Source organism: Gopherus evgoodei, chromosome 13, assembly GCF_007399415.2.
Source record: "Gopherus evgoodei ecotype Sinaloan lineage chromosome 13, rGopEvg1_v1.p, whole genome shotgun sequence".
Lineage (NCBI taxonomy): Eukaryota > Metazoa > Chordata > Testudines > Testudinidae > Gopherus > Gopherus evgoodei.
Window position 1 is genome coordinate 23,098,351 of NC_044334.1, and position 23,910 is coordinate 23,122,260.

At 43.6% G+C, this 23,910-nt stretch overlaps 2 protein-coding genes across 12 annotated transcripts in view; one reads left to right on the forward strand and one right to left on the reverse strand.

Annotated features, from left to right (window-relative positions):
• CIT (citron rho-interacting serine/threonine kinase) overlaps positions 1–6,227 on the forward strand; it is a 111,420-nt gene extending 105,193 nt beyond the window's left edge. For 5 of the 9 annotated variants that reach the window (XM_030582981.1, XM_030582985.1, XM_030582986.1 and 2 more), the window contains one exon: positions 2,235–6,227. In XM_030582981.1, the coding sequence (XP_030438841.1) occupies positions 2,235–2,631 (397 nt within the window). In that variant the 3' untranslated portion in view covers positions 2,632–6,227. The remainder of the gene's footprint in view (positions 1–2,234) is intronic. The other 4 variants (XM_030582987.1, XM_030582988.1, XM_030582984.1 and 1 more) reach the window with 3 other exon arrangements.
• Positions 6,228–11,732: 5,505 nt separating this feature from the next.
• On the reverse strand, positions 11,733–23,612 carry PRKAB1 (protein kinase AMP-activated non-catalytic subunit beta 1). 3 transcript variants are annotated; one of them, XM_030582909.1, is made up of 8 exons: positions 23,336–23,612; positions 19,290–19,466; positions 18,120–18,286; positions 15,763–15,856; positions 15,319–15,433; positions 13,955–14,088; positions 13,421–13,489; positions 11,733–13,340 (listed from the first exon to the last, which is right to left on the reverse strand). In XM_030582909.1, exons 2-8 carry the CDS (start codon positions 19,455–19,457, stop codon positions 13,263–13,265), a joined length of 825 nt encoding a protein of 274 aa, XP_030438769.1. In that variant the 5' UTR covers positions 19,458–19,466; positions 23,336–23,612; the 3' UTR covers positions 11,733–13,262. The 3 variants fall into 3 exon arrangements, with proteins under 3 accessions (XP_030438769.1, XP_030438771.1, XP_030438770.1); XM_030582911.1 differs by lacking the exon at positions 23,336–23,612 and adding an exon at positions 22,841–23,171; XM_030582910.1 differs by lacking the exon at positions 23,336–23,612 and adding an exon at positions 20,909–22,834.
• Positions 23,613–23,910: the final 298 nt, after the last annotated feature.

Genomic DNA, 23,910 nt, shown 5'->3' on the forward strand with positions numbered 1-23,910 from the left:
TTGGGGAGGAGGGAAGCAATGGGTGGGGTTGTTGCAGGGACACCCCCTAGAATGGCATGCAGCTCATCATTTCTACATGGAGCGGCTGTGCTCTCTGGTTCTCTGATACACTGGTTCTCTAGTACACTTTCCCCATATTCTAGGCAGGACTGACTCTATTTTTAGATACCATAAAGGAGGGATTGACTCGGGGAGTCATTCCCATTTTTGTCTTTGCGCCCCCGGCCGACCTCAGTCAGGGGCACCCATGACAGCAGCAGATGGTACAGAACGACTGATAACCGTCTCTGCTGTCATGCAAAGGCAAATGAATGCTGCTGTGTAGCGCTGCAGTATCGCCTCTGTCAACGGCATCCAGTAGACACATGGTGACAGTTTAAAAAAAAAAAAAAAAAAAAAGCAGCTGAACAGGCTCCATGGTTGCTGTGCTATGGCGTCTGCCAGGGCAATCCAGGGAAAAAGGGTGCGAAATGATTGTCTGCTGTTGTTTTCCCGGAGGAAGGAATGAGTGACGACATTTACCCAGAAATACCCACGACAATGATTTTTGCCCCATCAGCCACTGGGATCTCAACCCAGAATTCCAAGGGGCGGGGGAGACTGCGGGAACAATGGGATAGCCACGGAATAGCTACCCACAGTGCAACGCTCTGGAAATCGACGCTAGCTTCGGACCATGGACGCACACCGCTGAATTAATGTGCTTAGTGTGGCCGCGTACACTCGACTTTATACAATCTGTTTTACAAAACCGGTTTATGTAAAATCGGAATAATCCCGTAGTGTAGACATACTCTAAGAAAACCTGTACCAAAGTTTAGTTTTAGAACAGTAATAAAATTAGATGTTTAAATATCGATACACTAAAACAAATTTTTTTGAATAAAATATTTATTGAAATAAATTGCTTGGCCCTAGTCATGGAATTATTCCTTAGCTACAACAGCTGGGACTGACAGAACAGGATTTGGACCAGAAATGATATTTTAATGTCATGCTGATGTGGCCATAGCTTGAAAGTCTAGTGCTAACATTCATTATTGCCATGAAAATGAAATACAAGTGGCTTTAAAGGGTTGGGATTGTGGCTTTTAAAAACCATTTCAATACTGTATGTCTGAACAGGACAGTATAGGAGACTCAGATAAGTGATGTGATCTTGTTCTGTTAAGCAGAACGGGGACGAATTGGGTGAGTAAGTGAATATTGTGATTGACAGTGCCCTGTTGTATAGTGAAAAGTGTTACCTATAAAATGAGAGAGAAATATAAAGCTTGGCAAATTTGTAACCTCTCCTCTTATCCTCTTATTTATCAGAATGTTTACTTAGACGTCTTGTAAGTTGTGCTTCTTGAACAAATCCTATGAAGTGTAAATTAATTTTTAATGTACTTTCAAATAGGAAAACCCTATTGCTATATCCCTAGGAAAATAAGTAGTTCTTGTAGTTGTTATTTAGGGCTTGTCTACATTACCCACTGGATCGATGGGTAGCAATTGATCCAGTGGGGGTAGATTTATCGCGTCTAATCTAGACGCGATAAATCAAGCGCTCTCCCGTTGACTCCGGTACTCCACCAGGGCGAGAGGTGCAGGCGGACTTGACGGGAAAGCATCAGTCATCGACTTACCGCAGTAAGTAGATCTAAGTACGTCGACTTCAGCTACGTTATTCGCATAGCTGAAGTTGCATAACTTAGATTGATTCTTCCCCCCTTAAGGAATATGCCTTAAGGAGCTGAAATGTCTAATTTAGTAGACTCACCCCTAAAGCTATGTAGTCTCCTTGATGCAGAGATTTCTGCAGCAATACTTATATTTATCTTCAGAAGGAGGGTAAACCTCTCTTCTGTAATACTTGATTTCTGGCTATAGCCTATTTAAAGCCACACTTATCTACCTCCTTTCATGAATTATCATTTAGGCCTCTTTAGGACACCATGTTAAAGAAAAACTGCTGGCAAGAGACTCCATCTCTGTAATAATAACGTTCCATCCAACCAGGACTTGTGAGTGGTAACAAGCCTTTGCAGTTGCTGCTATTATATCCACAGAGCACACAGCTGGGAGCCCAGGAGTGGGGCTTTTCTGAACAGTTACAGGGAAGTGGTTAGCATTTTTCAATAAGGCTGAATTAGCTGTGGATGCTCTTTCATTTGAACACTGTGGAGTGATTGGGGGGGAAGATATGCCCTCTTCAATAAAAATGTAATTCTAAGGTTTTTGTCACTCAGCTGTCCGCGCCCATTGTTTTTGAATGACAGCAGCCCTAATAAGAGAGGTCCCCCCACATATAATGAGCACATAACCAAGCGGGTAGCATCAAGCCCAGGGCCACCAGACGGTCCAAGCCACCCTCGAGAACCAAGCACACCACATCGGTATCGAGAGGGAAGGACAGAGCTGCGCAGGGACAAGTCTCCTGGGCGACCACTGGAGAGAGAGAAATCTCCAGGCAGGGTTCTGAGCACCCGCAGAGAAAGGTCCCCTGGAAGGTTGTTTGAAGAGCCCAGCAGGGGGCGAACGCCTGTGGGAGGTGCAAGAACTCCACTCTCACAAGTCAATAAGGTAAGCTGGAGCTCTGTCAAACGTCTCATCTCAGGAAAGTATCAGTCTCCCAGTGCGGAGTGACTGTTTGTACTGTGAAAAGCCTGTGTGGGTGAGGGGCTTTTAAAATATATGTGCAATCACAGTACATCAAAACATATGCATTGGCTGTGTAAAAATCTCTTCCAAAGAGAATATTTCCCCACAGCATTACTTTCATGCCATTGCCAAGGCAGCTGGTCCAACACTGGGTGTGTTAGACTACAGAACAGGTGTTGAAGGCATTGTACATCTGTGAATGAGGAGGGTATCTGCACTGAGAGGAATCAGGCCCACACGAAATGGAAGGGGGATTTGGAAGAAGATGCTTGTCAGGAGCTCACTATATGCCATGTGAAGATGGTGGCCGTCATCACTGGTAGGTGGGAAGATTCCTGACACGTAGCATTTTCATCTCGACAAGGAGACACATGGTACTCGGTAAAACTCTGCTCTGCCTCCTGCTGAAAGCCCTGCTGCTTGTGTGTCCTGGGACTACATATAGGAGAACAGGAATGTTTTACTGCATCTTGTATAACTTGTCATTTTATTTCCCTGCTAGGTCTGGGACCAATCTTCAGTATAAGTCTCAGCTAGACAAACTTACTCCTCATCGTGAACTGCAGGAAAAACAAAGGAAATGTACTGAGTATATGCACTCCATGCTTCTGCTGCCCAGTTACCAAAACCACCACCTTGGGCCAGAACTGGCTCAGCGTCAGGAGACATGTGACTCTAACAAGGATTGTCTGTCTCTCAGTTGATTTCCCTGCACCTTCCTGCAGTCATACTTTTTGCACTTTGTACTACTGTTACTCTTTCAAGCAGTTCATAAACTTTTTGTACTCTAGCTTTAGCCCTTAACAGTTCATCAAGGAAATCAAATGGGATGAGGATCCCAACCCAAATCTTAATGTGGTTAGCACCATTTACCAGATAATAAATCATAGTTTTGAAAAAGATGCTGGAATTTGTCATGGCCTTGTAAACTGAAAGGCCATGGTGACTTGGTTGCAATAGACAGCATCACTGGATATTCTCTACAGAGCTCTAGAGAATTAACCTGGATCCGTTTGTTCCCCTGCCACTTTCAAAGCTCATTCTCTGTAAAATTGCCCCAGTGCAGCTTTGTTCAGCTGGATGATGAGGAGGGCAGATCCCCTGATTTAGATGGTCACAATTCCCCAAGCCCTAAAACAAAGTGCATTGTCTCTGATGTACTGGGGTACAAGACTCTTTACCCAGGTTTTCTGCATGGCAATTCACTGCATGCTGCTGCACCATCACTCTGGCTGCTCTCACCTTTTAGGTTGCTGTGCTAAGTATTGTATTGTACCTCACTTGTAAATTAATTGAAGCCTTTAGATTACACTGCAAAATAACCGCCATGATTTACTGGAGAATTTGGCACAGAAGAGAGTTACAATCCTTATTATATGACAAGAGAACTACAATCGCTGTCCCTCACCTTCACACACCCCAGTGTTAAAAACAGTCCCATTCAGAAATTGTATCAAAATCCTTATAGTCATCATTTGCCATAGAGGCCACTCCTCACAGTGGTTGACAGGTTGCCCCCTGCCCCTCAAGAATGTCAAAGGAAAGCATGAGAAAGCAAGTGCACGGAATTGTCATCTCTCAATACAAAGTTCTTCTTTCCTGTTCTGATTGTATCTTGTTGTACAGTAAGAGCTAATAGTCATGGCACTAGAGGATACTTGCAATAAACAGCTTTGGCGGTTACCAAACACCTCACCTTTGCTTTTGCCTCTAACCTCAAGCCATTTATTGCTTCATATTCTCCGATGCCATGAACATTATCCCTTGTAACTGAGCCAGAGAGCAAATGATTTTCAAGGCAGGTTTTGACCATTCAGTCTGCTTCAGTGATATGCTGAGTAAAAAAACATGTTCTCTATACATGGAAAAGAGCAAAACTGCATCCAGTTTTCTCGTTGGCCAAGCCTTTTATCTTCTGCTTGTCCCTTGCCAGCAAGTGCTAACCTGTCCTAGACACCCATAAACCTCCAAATGCCTTGTCAGTGCCCTTTGGCGAGTTTCATGGATATTGTGTTCTGTTCTCTTGTCTGTTGGGTTATTTTAGACCAGATGATTTGGCAGGAAACATGCTGAAATTCGTCTCTTGGTCTCAGTATTTTGAAAGGTCACAGAGATCAGTCTTTAAATCTTTGCATCTCATGGAAGATCTTCATGACCTGAGAAATGGGCTTGTCGAGTCCTGAAAGTGTATATCCTGTGTCTTGTTTGTGAAATGCTTCCTGCTATAGAAATAGCTCAAAGGACTGTACATATTTACAAGAAACTTTATATTCGTAACAAAAGGGAATTGAATCGGTTTCTACTTTTTTATTGTAAACTGCATTTTTCAACACTAGCTTTTTGTTTTAATGGTGGTTGTGGACAGCCATCTTCAGACATTGGAGGGGCCTCAGCTTAATCCTCCCAGATCCCATGAAGAAATATTGTAACATTAAATTGCAATTGAAAGCTTGTTAGCATTAATGAGGTTTTAGGTATCTAAAAGTACAGGATTTTTCTTCATTACCTTTTTATTATTGACAAGGGAGGGAATCAGAGATACAGATCAAGCTTCACCTGGAAAATATTGAACTTTGTTGTTGAACAATAACCAAATAAAACAATTAACTATGTTAATTAGCATGGTGAAATGACCTTTTCCTTCCATGTAGGTACCACTAAGGCATTCTAACAGATCAGCCACTAGCAGGAGCTACGTAATTGATAGGCGTGTAAGCTTACCAGCGAGCTCATCTTCAGAATATTCTGCCTTTTAGCAGACATCTTCCCCTGAAAAAGTAGCATATGTGCTATCAGAAAATTAAAGTATATTGACTTGGATTGAAACAGAGGTGGATTTGTCCAGATTTTTAACTAGTAGTGGTGAGCCCTTAGATAAACACCCATTGGTGGTGGTAGAGATACACGTGAATATCTGGAAGAAGAATAATCCAGATACAAAATTTCAGCTAGGAATAAACCCCTTTAATTGCCAACTGCATAGTCTAATGCTGCTGCTGCTGCTCTACTGCAGTGGTGTTTTAATAGGAAGGGAAACAGTTATTCATCCCACCATCTTAATATTCTGGTGCTGTCATGCCTGAGAGCTGCAATTTTTTAAAAGCCTACACAAATATAATTCAGATTGTACTCAATCTGCCAAGTTACTGTACATCTTAATAACTTACACCTGGTGGGAAAACTCTCTCGATCAGACTTAAATGTAAATACAACTATTTTTAACTAAACAATTTTTACAGGGTCTGAAGAATTCTTTCACAAGAAGAGTTTTTAATATTCACTCTGCTGCCTGCAGTGACTTATTTTATTTCTGTCCTCCTACTGTTCATTGCTTTTGTGCACATAGATACCTCCACCCTCCCTATGAAGAGTTTTCTTAGTGGGTGTGTGGGAGAATTACTAATAGCTACTATTACACTTTGGTCTACACAACATTTTTCATGGCAATGTTCTGCATAAAGCCAAACTGCTTGATTTATCTATTGTGCCTACTACCTGATGTATCTGATGAAATGCTAACTTGTTAAATGTTCCTTTATTTCTATTTTAATGTGCACAAAGAATACATATTTAAAACATTGTTTCAGTCCTATGATGCATGATCAGAATTGTAACAAAACTAAAATAGTTCAGAAACTGGTGAAGTAAAATATTTATTAAGCCTTTTGACTACCATGAACACTGCACAAATTCTCACTGTCACCGTGCTGAAATTTACTGGAGAAAAAGCATTGTGTCTATTGCAGACTTGCTAAGGTTTACTCACAGGGAGGAAAGGGAAGGAGAAATACTGCACCTACCTCCAGCTCTACCATCCTAGAAATAGCCAAGAAACAACAACCAGAAGTGGGCAGATAAATAGCTGCTACACTCTTCCACTTTACACCCAGCTTTTCCTGGTGGAGGGATTTAATTCATTAGGTTATTGAAAGTGAGCAGAATACAATGAATCGGACTGCTGTTCACTTCTTACAGGAATCCACTTCAGTGACAATAGGACTGGCTACATTTCAACCAACTGTCGCCCTCTGGCACATGGCCCAAAGCTGTTTCAGATAGTGCTGCTGTTTCATGAAAGGTCAAAACTGACAATTGAGCATGTCACCAAAAGTGCATGATGTCAGTACAGAGAACGTGTGTTAGAACGTGTGTTGCATAGAAACATCCAATGCCCTGAGAGTGGGGTTATCTGCTCTGGGTGAGGAGGAGGTGTACTACCGTGCTATTACAGTTGTGTAGTGTGGGGAGACACCAACTGGGGATTAGCCTTTAGTACCAGAGGGAGACCCCACCCTCCTGCTGGAGCAGAGATTAATTCTGCTTCAGCCCAAGAAAGTAGAGCCAGGATGTGTGACAGAGTGGTGACCATTAACTTCCCCCCGTATTACTTCATAGCATTTGTTGGAGAAAGGCGAGAAGTAATTAAACAATCTTTCTGCATGTGTAAAGTTGGGGGCTAAAGAAGGGGGCTGATTGTCTATTTAGGCATAGAAGGAAGCTGAGGCTGCTGTTCTAGTCAATACACATGGCCAGCTCCATTTGCTGCATACAAGTCAATGCAGGGGCAAGAAGCCACTTCGGTTCATCAGCTATTACACAGGCTGCATGACTAAGAAGGAGAACTCATTTGAGCTGTATTGCGACCGAATCTTTGAACTAAAAACCAGATTTACCACATCCTGAGCTGTCTGTCTCCTATTGAAAGATTCTTTTGCCACACGTTTTTTCAACATCCCCGTGTAACCACTCCCCAGCCATACCCAGTTAAAAAGGGGAGGGGGGTGAGACCACTAAACACATGACAAACCACTGTCAAAAAACTACACTAAACAGGGATGGGTTTTGAGATGAGGCCATTTCATAAAATAGGTGTGCTGCAAAAATTTTAGCCAGCTCTTGAGCATGGCTGGCTTTGTTTTTGACATGCATATTTTACTAAGAACAGATGTATGGCCAGACAAGCACCTAAGAAAATGGTCACCCAGGTACTGCATGGTTGTTTAATGCCCACTGTGCAGTGGTCCAGTTTCCCTCCTTTCCAAGTGCCCTCAAAACTAGCCACTGTAACTAGGGCTGTGCCCTCCATAATGCCCACAGCTGCTTGGGTGCCCTGTGGCTAGCTGCATAGGCAGCTGCTGGAGCAGCCCTGGGTCCAGCTGCACCTGCTGCTGCTCGGGCAGCCCCGGGTAGTGCCCAAGCAGTCAGTGTGGCTGGAGCATCAGTCCCAGGGGCAGCCCCAGCATCAGTGGCTCCCAAGGCTGTCCAGAGCAGCAACCCTGGGGACTGCCCAAGCATCAGTCCCAGGCAACCTCGGGGACCTTGGAGCAGCCAGCCCCTACCACTGGAGCAGGGGAGGCTTAGGAACAGAGAGTAAGTAAGTAAGTCATCATGGGTATTTAAGTCATGACCATGAATTTTTGTTTAGTGCCTGTGAACTATACATGCCTTTTATTAACTCTTGGCCATGGCCTAGAAATTGACAGGAAGCATTCAAAGGCAGATTGACCTTCGTTTCTATATGCTGTATATTTTTCTTTGGTCATGCAGCATGTCATGCAGGGCTTCTAGTAGATGCCATGGGACATAAGGCAGAGCCTTTGTGCACTGCTTTTCTGGGGGTTGGAGGGGTTGGGATGACTCTTGGAGCCACTGTCACAGTCTTCCACACTATGCTTGCTGCCCAAGACACTTTCATGTACAGCAGGCCTCCCCCAACCACAGATGCAAAGGCAGACTGGGCATGTCAGCCATTGGCACAATGAGATCAAACATTTCCCTCTCTGCCACAGCAGTGTGAGTGGGCCTTAAACATGATGAGCTTTAACTCTCTGAGTAGTGAGCAGCCACAGCACAAGGCTTTTTCTATTTGGCAACCCCTGCGGCAAACAGTTTTGAGGCAGCACATTGCCAGGTGCGCTGATTTTCTGGAGCCTAGCAAGAAAAGCTTTGCAGCCCAATGTAAAGAAGGCTGCAGCATCATGTTACTTATAAATGGTTGACCGATAGCTTCCATATTAAAAAAAATATATATATATAGTTGTGCTCAGCGCTGCTGGGAAGTGTTGAACTAAGGTATCCAGCTGTGGACATAATTGGAAAATACATGAAGTGGAGCTCACACTTATGCTGTCGCTCACAGCTCTTCATTAGTGCCTCACTCATGAACAATTCATTATACTGTTTTGTGACAGAAAAAGTCTGTGAGGTCACCTTAGATTCCTTTGTATGAATTAACATGCATCTAGATATCAGTTTCACTGCTGGCACAAACCGCTATTTGAGACTAATAATACAGGTTTGCTTTTTCTTTGATTTAAAACCAACCCTGACTGGCTCTCCCACTAACTCGTCCATCCCCTTCAACATCCTAGTGTCAATTGGTGGCTAGTTCATTTGGTACATATGTCCTAATCTAGCTGATTTACCACCTTTGTTATCTATTGCCAACCTTTAAATAGTGCATGTAACTGACCTTCTGCAGCTTCAATGTCAGTATATGCTGTCAGCTAATAGTTTGATTAGTTTCATCACAGTACTTGCTCCACTCTAGCTTTTTTACAGTATAGTAAACATTGGCCAACTTGTATTGCCAAGCCCTGGTGCTGTCTCTGGTGAGCATGCAAATAAATAACTAGAGGGTTTATGTAAGAGTGAGGCTCAGTGGCTTATAGCCAACTGTAAAATGGGAAATGGTAGCTAAGTGTTAGTGATTAAAATTGCAATTAATGGAGCAATTAAAAAAATTAATTGCATGGTGAGTTGGAGTGTTAGTAACAGAAAACCATTTATATAAATATTTTTGGATATTTTCCACATTTTTAAATATATTGATTTCAATTACAACAGAAGGCAAAGTGTAGTGCTCGCTTTATAAATATTTGCCCTGTGAAAAAGAAAAGTATTTTTCAATTCCATTGCAAGAACTGTAGTGCAATCTCTATCATGGAAGTTGAATTTACAACTGTAGAATTAAACAAAACAAAACCAAACCTGCACTCAAAAACTGAACAATGTAAAGCCTCCAAGTGCACTCTTTCAGGCAATTGCTCAAACAAGTTTGTTTACATTTCCAGGAGATAATGCTGCCCACTTCTTGTTTACAATGTCTCCTGAAAGAGAGTAGACATTCGCATGGCACTATTGTAGCGGGTGTCGCAAGATATTTATGTGCCAGATATATGGCCTTCATGTTTCAACCACCATTCCACAGGACATGCATCCATGGCCATGATGGGTTCTGCTCGATAACAATCCAAAGCAGTTCATGTTCATTATCTGAGCCAGATGTCACCAGCAGAAGGCTGATTTTCTTTTTTGGTGGTTCAGGTTCTGTAGATTCCACATCAGAGTGTTGCTCTTTTAAGACTTCTGAAAGCATGTCCCCTACCTTGTCCTTCTCAGATTTTGGAAGGCACTTCAGATTCTTCAATCTTCAGTCAACTGCTGTAGCTATCTTTAAAAATCTCACATTGGTACCTTCTTTGCATTTTGTCAAATCTGCAATGCAAGTGTTCTTAAAATGAACAACATGTGCTGGGTCATCAACTGAGACTGCCATAACATGAAATATAAGGCAGAATGCAGGTAGAACAGAGCATGGGACATACAATTCTCCCCCAAGGAGTTCAGTCACAAAGGTAATAAACATTTTTTTTTTAACAAACATCATCAGCATGGAAGCATGTCCTCTGGAATGGTGGCCGAAGCACAAAGGGGCATATGACTAGCATATCTGGCATGTAAATACCTTGCAATGCCAGCTACAAAAGTGCTATGGAAATACCTGTTCTCACTTTCAGGTGATACTGTAAATAAGTAGCAGGCATCATTATCTCCCAGAAATGTAAAGAAACTTGTTTCTCTTAGCAATTGGCTGCACAAGAAGTAGGACTGAGTGCACTTGTAGGCTCTAAAGTTTTACATTGTTTGGGTTTTGGGTGCAGTTATGTAACAAAACAAAAACACATCTACATTTGTAAGTTGTGCTTTCACCACTAAGAGACTGCATAAGGTGAATTGAAAAATACTAGTACCATAGCGCAATTTTATCATTTTTACAGTGCAAATATTTGTAATAAAACCAATATAAAGTGAGCACTGTAAACTTTGCAGTCCATGTTGGAACTGAAATCAGTGTATTTGAAAATGTAGAAAAACATCCAAAATATTGAAGAAATTTCAATTGCTATTCTATTGTTTAATAGCACAACTAATTATTTTTAACTGTAAAGTAAGTGAACTGCGATTAATCGACGCCCTAATAATTTAGTATTTCCACACTAAGGGATATAGGTGTTTCAAATGACAAAGTACTACTATTTTGTTTAAAAAGCGTGCCTGTGTCTTTACAACAGGAGCCTGAGCATCAAGTTTTTGGTGTGGGAATTTCCTTACTTTTGAGACCACCTTTCATTGCCCTGATGTGGGCAGCCGATGTGAAAGCAATGGATATACTTTGAGGCACCACTGTGGCCGGGATTCCAGCTGAGCTAATCTGCACTGCTGGAGCTGGTAATACTGAGTTCTGGTGCACTTAATGCTTTCTTCTTGCTGTTCTGAACCCTTCCCATGCCAAGACTTCCTGCTGGCCCATGTTCACAAATATTAGTGTGCAGGCTGTGCCAGGTATAATCATCTCTCACAGACATTCCCTCTTATTATGCCTCAGAGTTGTCATGAACCGTAACAAACTTAAAACCGACCTTTCCAAGCAGTCAAGTATACCCAGCATCACAGAGGCCAACCAATGGAGATTGCTCAAGCTGCTTGAATTGTGACAGCCTTAAACCAAACCAAACCAGGAGTGGAGAGCAGTCAGTTTTCCAGAAGTGAAATCCTTGGGTTTTCCAATTGCCAAAGCTCATTAACAGCTTGGTTTACTCCCCCTCCACCACTCTTAAAATGTATTATTCTCTACCAGTGTGTGATGAGAGGATGCGTGTCAAAACTGGGTTTTATAAAAGTAAAGTAGCTACCCCTTTAACCCGGGAGAGAAACTGCACAATTAGCCAAGCATTATGCTGCCAACCAACCCAGTATGGCTGTGTTGGTGGGGTTGACAGGAAACAAAAACACATTATCCATTGTTCCTTCAAATGCTTTATATTTTAACTTGTTTCTGAAGAGGTCAGACAGTGACAGGAATTCCATGTTTTCAAAGAAAACCCAATAGCAATGTACCCTGAACTACTCAAAATATTGTAACAATACAATTGAACAGTTCAGAAGACTGAAAATGAGTCTTATTGACTGTATCACATCTAATCGTCGTCACCAATGATCTAAGTCACCATCTGATTAGCTACCTGGTGTTTTTTGTAATACGCACCCCTGTGTAGTGGGTCACTCTTATTGGCACTCTTATTGGCACTCAGAGGTGCCCAGGAATGGGCAGGCACTACGCATTCCCCAAGTTGGTCCCTCCAGGTCAGGCCTGAGGCACATTGGCAGGGAATTTTGTGTTGCCTCTACTGCATTCGTTTTGGGATCAAATGGATCATCAGTCTCTAAGAAAGATAATCTGTCACCATTTGCGAGAACTACATTTGTTTATACAAATATAAATAAAGCAGGAAGTGACAGAAATTGTTGGGAGTCCTTGCTGCAGAGACCACATGAACTTAAGCTGGCAGAGTCAAATGCAAATATAGATTCAGGGCCAATCCACCCCCTTGACATAAGTGGATGCAGTGCCACTTCACAGGGGCCACAGCTGCTTATATAAGCAGATGAGTTTTTCCCTCAATATCTCATTTACTATACAGTTTTTAAAGTAACTTGGGAGTCACCTTACCATCAATTTGATAAAAGCTGATATTGAAGAATTAAAGTCTTTATGCTAAATTAATCAATTTCTTTATAGGAACCCAGCCCAGTCCTTATCAGCAAGAGAATTACAAGTCAGTTACAAGAACAGATTATGGCAGGGCGCATTATATGGTCTACACAAAACCCAGCAATTAAGAACAATTGTCTTTATCAGCAGTTCCACTGGGAAAAGTTATTTCGGAGTTCTCATAAGAGAAACAATGCTAGAGCGTCACTCACATTGGAAAACGTACTCAACCTGTCTACTGATTAAACAAACAAAAAAAGAAATAGTGACTGTGGTAGTGGCAGCATCTCCGGCTTTGCCCAAAAAAGCTGCAACAGAAAGAATGCCATTTTTCATGTGTAGTCGAGCCAGGGAATGGGCTCTTTGCGGAGTTCAGCGGTAATATAACTGAATGTTTGAGCTTTATGATAAAAACAGCCACTCAATCAGCAAGGATCCCGCACTTCTTCGAATATTATTTTCTACAGCCTGTATCACTCATGGATGACATTTGAGCTGTCACTATCCCCATATTTCCCAGCCTGATTTCACTGGTAGATCCCAGGTGATTGTTATTGAGCTGAGAAAATGACAGCACCACCAGTCATCTATTTGGTCCTGGCTGAGTCTGAAAACTTCCAGATGGGGCTGCGAGAACAAGGCAAATATGAAACAAATGTGAAGTCTTTAAAACCATATGAAATCAGAGTCTGTTTACACTAGCATAGACCATGCATATGTTTCGGTTTAACGAAGGATTTGTTCCCTCTGGCACTTCATCACCCCAGGATACCTGGTCTAATCATATTGGCTTGTACAGTAATGTAGTCACATATTTTTTCTTGTAACGATGAGTGGCGCTGAGTACCATCACTCCATCCTAGGGAAGATGGAAAGCAAATTAGCACAATGTAACGGTTAACTAAATGCAAATACTGTGATAAGGTAAGACTCCCTTACCTTGATAGAAAGTGCATAGAGGTGGTTCAGCATGACGTGATTGGGCTCAGGAAGTAGAGCTGGATCGCACTGGAAAGCATATAAAAGGAGACAGTGGAAAAACTAAAATTATGGCATATTGTCTTTCACAGGCAACCACTCAACAAATCTTTGTATTGGCTCCCCATCAAAATTCCAGTAGAATCAAAGATCACTTAAGGTGGGACCAAGGGTATATACAGGGTTACCTTTCCTCCACTGAGGAATGGGCCTTTTCTCATTTCTTACAGGTCTGCTATGTTCTCAGAAGTTCTAATAATTTTGCAGTGTCTAGATTAGGATTTATGGGTGGGGAAACAGTGTTACAATTCTTCCAGTTTTGAAAAAGGATCAGTTAAGAAGATAATTACAAATGGATCAGTTTGGACTTGGGTAATAATGACCTCACCCGCTAGGGGACACGTCCAAGGTTTGGGATTGTTACAAGCAGCTCCAGTGCATGTCTAATCTCTTAAATACCTGACCCTGACACAAACAGAAAGGTTGTCTACTCACAGAAATGCCAGTGTCCTTATTCAGGATCACCTGCAGCAGGTGTGGTGGAAGAATAGGTGGAGTCTTGAAGCGTTCCTCTGGCTTAGAAACATAGGGATCCTGGTGGTAGGGTCCTGGGGGTGAACTTGATAGCTCTGTTAGGGAGATGTTAAAATATTTAACCTAAAAGATGATAAACTCTTCACAGACACATTAAGCTGTAGTAGTAATTTCACATTCAGACATGACAGATATGACATGACAGAAAGTTAACTGTGCTATAAAGTAAATCCTCCAGGAATTATATAGAGATGCCACACTTCCCGTACACTCTAGATGAAATCTTTGGTTTCCCGGGACACTTTTCCTGCAGGGCCAGAAACAAACTAAAAAATACAACCATCACCCAGGACAAGGCACTTACAAGCTGCAGCTACACAGCACAGTAGGAAGTTTTGTCACATCATTTCAGAAATTAGTTCCTGTTCATAACATACGGTTAATCTTGAAACTGGCCTGCTCATCAGCAAGGTACTACTCCAACAGCACACAAATATGGGAACACTACTAACTGACAGAATGCAAAGGGAATCCAAATTTCAGGATCTGGTTACAGAATTTTGGAAGTTTTGTGAAGCTCAAGTACAAAGATCTTTAGCAAGGAGCCCAAGAGATGATTTTAAAGACTCCAGAGTCTGCCTACTGGAGACCAGCTGAGTAGGGTCAATCAGCAGGCAGAACTTCAAGGGTTGGTCCTGAAGCTTTATTTATTGGGGGGCGTGATTTCCTTGCCCAGTATTTCTGTAGCACACATTCAGTACTAAATGCTACCGCAGATTATTTGCTTTTATGCTAGTTTTTGGCAGTCCTGGCAAATAGTGGAATAAAATTCCCTTCTTGGTGACAAAATATTACTGAAATTATTTACTGTATACGAAAGAGGCCAAGCTTGCAAACAGAATCCTCCAGGTACCCAGAACGCTGCCATGGCATTCCCCACATGTACACAACAATCTTGAAAAAAGGGGTCAGTCTCCATGACCTTCAAACTGCTGTCAAGGTGGTCAACCTCAGTATCAGTTTTGAGGTAGCTACTGATTCACCAGGGAGTGGTCTGAAATCACCATTTCATGTCACACATTCAAAAGACAATGACTTACTACTGATCTAGATGGGGTCTGATCAGTGACCTGTGCTCTACTACAAACTCTCATTCCAGCTTCTCTCCTTTTACATTTCATGATCCCTGCACATATCCCCAAAAGATCAGGTATAAAAAGTGAGATTCTTCTACTTTGGGGATTTAACTCAAGACCAGGAATTAAATGTAGAGGGTATTTACATAACTTCAAGCACGTGGTATAAGATTACAAATGGATTCATACCAGACATATCTGAGCATTTTTGGGAGTCCACCATTAAAGCATCAAATACTTCAAAATCAGTTTTCTTCACCTGAATGATGTTGTTAACCGTACCAAGCTGGCTGGTTACTACTGGCTGGGAAGAAACAGAGGCAAAAAGTCACAATTCAGAAGGTATGCAGGGTTATTAATATTCTACAGACTTGAAAAACCAATGTCCCACATTCCTCATCACCTACTTCTTGTTTAGCCTCTGGTTATTTAACAGACAGCCAGCATTACTAGCTTCAGATTGGTACAGTTACCTAGGCCAGCTGGGGCTGGGAACATTTCACCAGATCAAACAATCAATTGCAATTGTTAGCAAAGGCCATTTCTTTTAGGTTAGCGTGGAAGCCAACTAATTTCTCCCATTCATGTGCATGAATCATCTTGTAAACCTGCAGGATGACATAAAAACATTACCTCCGAAGGATCATGCGTCCACTGACCATCCACATAGAACTTGTACTGGTGCTCTCCTTCTGGAAGATCCAGAATTGCTACAAAGTTATTGTGGCTGTGATTTCAGAAAAATACACAAACAATTAACCTTTTATTCTGAAAAATCTGTTCATCTACAGACTCGCTACAATGATTGTACGATAAAAAATGCAAAGATCTCAAATAGAATCTCAGAAAATTCCTGAAGGGAATGACCCTTTTAAAACAGCATATGAGGCAATCCAATGCAATAATCTAAATGTACAGAAACAAGCTAAAGCTAATGGAGTACCTCCTCAGTGACAGCTGAGCCCCATCTCTTCATAGGCACAACTGCATATGTTTTACATTAACGCTGATCACCAGAAAATCCAGGCTCCTCGTGTCAAAGAGTTAATGTTGCTATCATAACTCTAGTCCCAGATTTGGACCTTAGCATCCAAAATATGGAGGTTAGCATGAAAACCTCCAAGCTTAGTTACCAGCTTGGACCTGGTACTTGCTGCCACCACCCAAAAAATTAGAGTGTTTTGGGGCACTCTGGTCCCCCTGAAAAACCTTCCCTGGGGACCCCAAGACCCAAATCCCTTGAGTCTCACAACAAAGGGAAATAATCCTTTTTCCCTTCCCCCCTCCAGGTGCTCCTGGAGAGATACACAGACACAAGCTCTGTGAATCCAAACAGAGTGACTCCCCCTCTCTGTTCCCAGTCCTGGAAACAAAAGCACTTTCCTCTTCACCCAGAGGGAATGCAAAATCAGGCTAGCAAATCCAACACACACAGATCTCACCCTGATTTCTTCCTCCCACCAATTCCCTGGTGAGTACAGACTCAATTTCCCTGAAATTTCCCAGTAAAGAAAACTTTAACAGGTTTTAAAAAGAAAGCTTTATATAAAAAAGAAAGAAAAATACATACAAATGGTCTCTCTGTATTAAGGTGACAAATACAGGGTTAATTGCTTAAAAGAAATATGAATAAACAGCCTTATTCAAAAAGAATACAAATCAAAGCACTCCAGCACTTATATTCATGCAAATACCAAAGAAAAGAAACTGTATAACTTACTATCTGATCTCTTTGTCCTTACACTTAGAAACAGAAGATTAGAAAGCAGAAACTACTTCTCCAAAGCTCAGAGAAAGCAGGCAGACAGACAAAGACCTCAGACACAAAATTCCCTCCACCCAAAGTTGAAAAAATCCGGTTTCCTGATTGGTCCTCTGGTCAGGTGCCTCAAGTGAAAGAGACATTAACCCTTAGCTATCTGTTTATGACAGTTGCGTTTCTGAAAAGCCATTCGTCTTGCATCTTTGTTACCCAATACAACATGAGAGCACACTAGTTTTGGCCCCTCAGCCAGAGCTTCACATACAAGATAAAGATATATTGGAGTGAACGTTTTTTCAGTATCTTCCATCACAAATCTCGCCTGTCAAATGAACAAGAACTGCGAAAATGAAAGCAGTAACTGCCAGAAAAACTGCTCTGAGTAGATGCAGTTTGATCAGATTGTCATTTCTATGCTATGAGCTTCCTGCCTGTTTTGAGGTCTTCACAGTAGGAGACAAACCTACTTTTCTCCCTCAAACCGTTATTGTCTTTGTACTTTTGCTAGGAGAGGTCTAGAGTTGTCAGACGAGAAATCTGAGACTAGACAAACTCTACAGACCACCATGCCAAAACTACCTCCCTCGCCTATTGATCTGACCATGGCATCCAGTTCTTTGAATCCTTCCACTACCTCCCCTTGAAGCACTGCATCATGTCTGCCCCTCCAAAGCCCCTTATAATGCCATTCTGGGCATGTGTCTTGGGCCTTGCTTCCTACTACATTCCCCGCTCAATCTGTCCAGTCTGAAAATTATCCTAGTATTGATGCTCCATTGGTCCCCTTTTCCCTACTCCTGTCTCCATAATTTCTCCCATGCTGCTTACGCATGGAATGCCCTTCTCAAACCCACCAAGGCATCACCCTCTTTATTAAAGTCCCTAAAAAACACTTTGGGGCAATGTAGCTAAAAACACTTGTGGCTTTCCCAGTGTGTCCCATCTTCTACATCTACCTTCAGGCAGTAAACCTTGCATGGCAGGGACTGTGTGTGCGTCTTTTCCACAGTGCCAAGCAAATTACTATTTCCATGGGACAATTTTCACCTCCAGCAGTCAGACTGTCCCACCATTCAAATACTGACAGAACAATACACTAAGATTTCTCCCCTTAAGAGCTCTCAAAGCTAACAGAGGTGTGCAATAATCTAAGTGTAACAATAACATGACCCTAATTGCTTCCAACTTTAGATAGAATGCCAATGATGGAATGTAACAAGTTTGTTACCTTCTTGTAAGAGGAAGTTTACTCCAGTTGTTGAAGGAACCTGACAGATAAACCTCTTTCCCTCCCGCAGTCCAGCGAAAGACTGTTGGCCGATTTTGAACAGGGACTTTTTCACTCACTTCCAGATCTTGCTGCCAAGCTAGAAATTCCTCTCTCGCGCGCGGAGCCTAGAAGCACAAAACTTTACTCAACAGAAGTTCTACGTTGGCTCCTTTGCCCTGTGAAAGGAGAGGTAAGCTTAGAGAAGGGTAACATTTGACTAAAGCTATCCTCAACCCTATGTGTGTTCTTACACATTCCCATAAATTGGAAAGAAATGCAGGTAGCCACTGTTACATCAGAGACAGAAGTCAGTATCTCAACAGTTTGCAAGCTAGTTTGTAAATATTTTTAAATAACCCGTAAATTGAAAGATTAGTAGCCTTCCAAATTGGCAGAAGATATTAAAAACAGAATGCAAAACAATTAAACCAGACAAGTAACTATCATTGAGGGGGGAGAAGCATACAAAGTAGCTGCATATATTTAAACTGAGGGATAAAAAATAATTAAAAAGGAATTTCTTGTATAAGGCATTTGTTAGACCCCACAAAATGCCTTCCATAGAGAACTTGCAACTGGACCACAGGTACAGCTTAACGCAAGATATGATGAATTAAGTTGGAAGACAGTGAGCTAAACATTCTTATTACACCCAACAAGGGGGACAGACCAAAATTAGGACCATAAGAAACTACTACTAAATAGGGAACTCTGACAGAACTTTTACAATGGAAAGAATCGTCATCTGGAATGTTACTGAGCATGGTGATTAAAAAAGCTTAAAAGGAGCTTAGAAGATATAGCAAAGGAAAGTGCTGTACTAATACACAACATTGGGCAAGGGCTTAGAGCCAATTATTGTATTAGTTTTCCTACAATTTTTGTTAAAGATGTAGTATTTCATTCACAGAAATCTGCTAAAAGGTTAGAAGAACAAAGAAATACGGTTTTCTTCCCTTAGAGAGAGAAAGTCAGCAGTGCTTCAAGTTTCTAAAACTGAGTTTATACAGAAAATTGGCTAAAGTATCACTAATATCACTTCCAAAAATACAGCTTGATAGAATGTCTAAGCTATGAGGTGCCAGTGTCAGGGGTTATGACGGAAGGAGCTGCCATAACTTATGATACCTTTATTTCCTCAGAATGGAACAAGTCTGCATCTTCAGGACTATCCATCAAGATTTTTGGTCTATCACCTTCTTTTGTACTAATGGCTCCACCAGAATTGTCTCTTCGGGGCGTCTTATGGCCCCCATGACGCTCCATACCAGCTCGCTCACTGCTTGTGTTCCCCATTTTAAGTACCTGAAAAGAAGAGAAATAGCCTTACCCAGCGTGACACACATATATTAGTGAAATTTGAGCTCTGCCATTTTGCTTTTAGAAGAGACTACAGAAATAAACCCATGGCAAAACAGACAGTGAGAAATCAGACATGCCCAGTAATACAAAGACAGCCATAAAAACAGTAGAAAGATATTCCTACTCCTTTCATGCATGCACAGTACTGACAGAAAGAATAGTAATTAGTAGACCATAACAGCTTGACTTGTATTATAAGCGACACTGGAGGAATGGCATGAACAGACAGATTCCCCCTGACCCAACTCCACACCCTTAGCACGGACCAGTGGATAGGACACTAAGCAAGGAATTAGGAATAAGAGCCTAGTCTTCTGACTTACGGAGCTGGAGAAAAATCATTCAATTACTCTATCCTACAAACATCTTTAAGATTACTATACCTAAAACAAGCTTGCTCCTAAGGCAAAAGGAGTAACTATAAGGAAAGCTTGCATATAGCCCTGTTTATTTTGTGTTACAAAGTAAATCCTGGCAACTCTGAAGCTTTAGCATGCAGGTAGTTGTCACAAAAGCACAATCTCTCCTGTGGTCCTTCAGAGATGCTCATCATAAGATAAGGTCCTCTATGGTACCACTCAAAAGATGACGAGGAGCTAATATCAGGGTGCTTAGTACTGGAGCCCCAAAACCAACATCTCTACAACTTGAGCTAAAGGAAGATTTCTTTATTTATCTGTTAATGAAGCCTTAATGTCCTTTCTATGCAGAAGCTAGCCAATAAAGGCACGCACATTCACACACATATATAATGACACCAACTGCAGTCAACAGCAAAAAAAGAAAACCCATACAAATATTGATGTCAGTAAGAACTTGTCTGGGCTCAAAACTACCCACAAAAATATCAATAATTTTACTTAATTAACACATTCTTCAAATATAGCCAGTGCAGTAGTTTTCAGAAAGATCTACCTACTACAAGAAAGCTTATAAGGGCGATAAGCTCTTTTTGAGATTGAGGGAGACAGATGTTTGAAGTTGGTGCATTTGTCTAATCAAGGTTTATTTTTAAAACTAACAAAAGCAGCCTGAGGAATTTACCCAGAGTGAAAAAGAGTGAAGAGGATAATTTCATTCTCAGTTTACTCATCAGTTTAATTAATTATTGGATTGTTTTTTTAAACATCTCATTCCAAGTGTAACAGGTGTCAAGTCTATTAAACCTCAGGTCAGGGTTTCATGGATCCCACCAACATACCAAGCCAGCCCCAGACGTAGGGTAAAATTTTCATAAGGGCTTCTGGGACTTCTGTTTCTCAGTTCTATTGGCTTTCAGTGAGACTAAGGCCTCGGCTACACTAGCGGGGTGGCTCAAACTAAGATACGCAACTTGAGCTACGCTATTCCCATAGCTGAAGTCGAAGTATCTTAGTTCAACTTACCTGGCTGTTCTCACAGCGGTGAGTCGACTTCGCTTACTCCTCCTGCCAAGTTGGAGCACCGGCGTCGATTCGCGGATTGCTCCCTGATACATTGAACACTACCCGCCGATCCGACGGATAGTATAGACTTACCCTTAGGCCCCAGACAAACAAAGGGTCTTAAGCATTGCAATGCCTACCTTTGAGGCAGGAAGAAAATAACTGAAATCCACAAATCGTGGATTAGGCGTCTTTGCTCCCTTTACAATGAATGGGGAGAGAAAAGCTGGGGAGAGAGACGACTACGCTAGTAAATGGGAGATACTGATGAGAGGGGTGTGTCCAAAGCCCCACCAAAGTCTGGGCTACAGGAAGCCACCTATTTCTACTTGCCATCCACATTTTGATTAATATTCAGATATCTATTGGAATGACAGTTAAATATCTAATAGCATACTGCACAAGTGCTGCCTTTTCTATTGCTGGTAACAAGTATGAGAGTCTAGATTTAACCCTCAATTTAAGAGTCACTAAGAGTTATTTACTGAGTCAGTTTTCTCTTATGAAAATTTATAACTAAAAGTCCTTATAATACTCAAACAATTCATTGATACACTGTTTTAAGAACTTCTTCCAATCTCCCTTTTAGCAATCCCGTGAAGTTACAATATCCAGTCTCAAGTATTTCAGATAAAAATTCCAAAATCTGCCAATTCACCAATCCAATTACTAATTGTAATATTGCTAGGAACCCTTCCCATCCCATCAATATACAGAAACACTGAAGTTGTATAAAAAAATTAAATACTTGATAATTACTATTAATCTGTTTAAAACATGAGTGTTGCCACATTAGGACAAACTTTCTAAGTAATTAACTTATTATTTCAAGTCTCAATTACTGTTTCTTTTATTTCACAATAGCCAATCATTTCTGCATGTTAAGTGTTCATAGTGTTATTTTTTCTAAAGCTCAAGGAACAAACCCTGATGAGACCCCAGCAGAACATGCCTGGAAGATGCCCATTAATTATCCCATAGTCTCAGCAGTCCTCAAACTTTAGCAACCTAAGGACCCCGCCAAGCTCCCTGCTCAGCCCCCACTCCACACCTTCCCCCATGACCCCACCCCACCTCTGAGCCAGTGGTGTAGCCAGCATGGAATATTTGAGTGACCCCCAACTTCAGGTGGGTGGGCAATTATGGGAGGGCAGGAGGGCCTGCCTCCCTCCACCCTGTGCAGCTGGCCTTGTGGTGGGCGATGGATGGAGCCTCTAGCCAGGGGCTCCCTGGGCACTCACCCAGCTCCAGGAGGAGACGCTGCTCTCAAGCGTGCATGGCTGCAAGCTCCCTTCCAGGTCCCACCACCCCATGCATGGGCCTACTGCCCCGGGGCAGTGGGCCTACCTTTTTTTAAGTTTTCTGCTACTGCTGGGCGCCTGCTCACTTCCTCCCAGTGGCAGATTAGCCACTAGGCCAACCTGGGGCCCCAGAAAAATGGGCACTCCCAGGTCCTATCCACTCCACCCGGCGCTCCAGCCTGGGACTGGGATGCAGGGGTTTGCCCCACTCCACCCCCCTGGTGCTCCAACCAAGGCATGGGGCCTTGTCCCACTCCATCCACCCCACTGGCGCTCCAGCTGGGGTGCCCGGGCGTGTCCCGGCAGAAGCGCCAGGTGGGTGGAGTGGAGCAAGCCCTGACACCCCAGCATCACTCTCCTGCAGGAATACCAGGCAGGCGGAGTGGGACAAGTCCCCATGCCCTGACCCCTGGCAGCAAAGAACAAGATTCCAGCCTTGGTGACAGGTTGTTTCTGTAGAGTAACAAATCACGAGGCAGTTTCACGCTGCCCCTTCAGTCTTCTGGGATAGAACCACAGAAACACAGACTGGGACGGGGCCCCCAGAGGTCACCTGGGCAAGCCCCCGACACTGAAGCTGAGCCATGTATATCTAGATCATCGCTGACAGATGGTTTTCTACGGCCCCAAGCCATCCCCTCCCTCAAGAACCGATGCACCATTAGCAGCGGCCGCAAAAGGTTCCCCTGCCTTGTGCCTCCACCGGGCCCCGCATAGGCGGCTCTCGGGGGGCGGGGGGGATGCCAGGCCCGAGCCCGGGTTCGCCAGGAACTCAGCCCCGAACCCAGGCTCCTCTGGGGCACGCGGGTCACGGCACCGCCTGCCTGGGGGCCGGATAGCGGCTGTAAGAGGGGGCCCAGGCCAGGCCGCTCCTCCTTCCCCTCAGCCCCACCCCCAGCCTTCTCCCTGCGCTTTCCACGGGCCGCCGGGACAGGGCGGAGCCTCCCCGCCCATCGCCTCAAGGTCGCCGGGCCGGGCGCTTGGCACCGCCTCTCAAGGCCGCTGCCCCCGGGCACAGACCCCCCGCTTCACGGCGATACCCAGCGGGCACGGGCTGGAGCGACGGGACCCGCCACCCGCAGCTCACCGGCTGCCGCCCCCGAGTCTTCCTCAGAAACTCCTTCGGAATCCTGCCCGCTCCGTCCTCCCGCCCGGGCCACTTCCGCTTCCGGCGGCGCCTGTCCCCCTGCGGCGCGCTTCCGCTATAACCGTTCCCGCCGCCCGCGGAGCAACACTCGAACCTGCCCCCCGGGCTTCACTTCCGGTCACTAGCGCCGCCTTCCCCTGCACTTCCGGTCAGTCTGCGCCCCTCGTCCCTGCACTTCCGGCTGTTGTCGGGGCGCTCGGGCGGGACTCAGGCGTGGGGGAGAGACCGTCATCCGCCCCTTGGGCGGGGCAGCCCCCGGGCCGCACGAGCGGGTCCCGCCCCAGTGTCTGCGGTTCAAGGGATGCGCCTTATTGGGAGCCTCAGGACCCCCCCCCCGCTTCTCGAGCATCTGACCGGGCAACGGATCCCACGTCGCGTTACAAACGTGCCGCGACACAGCAAACGGCAGCGTGGGGTGGCCAGGGCGGAAGATGATACGTGGGGTGGGGGTGTTCGCCACGCCTCTGCCCCTCCGGCCCCCGGGCTTGCAGCCTAGTGCGCCGCTTTTCATAATC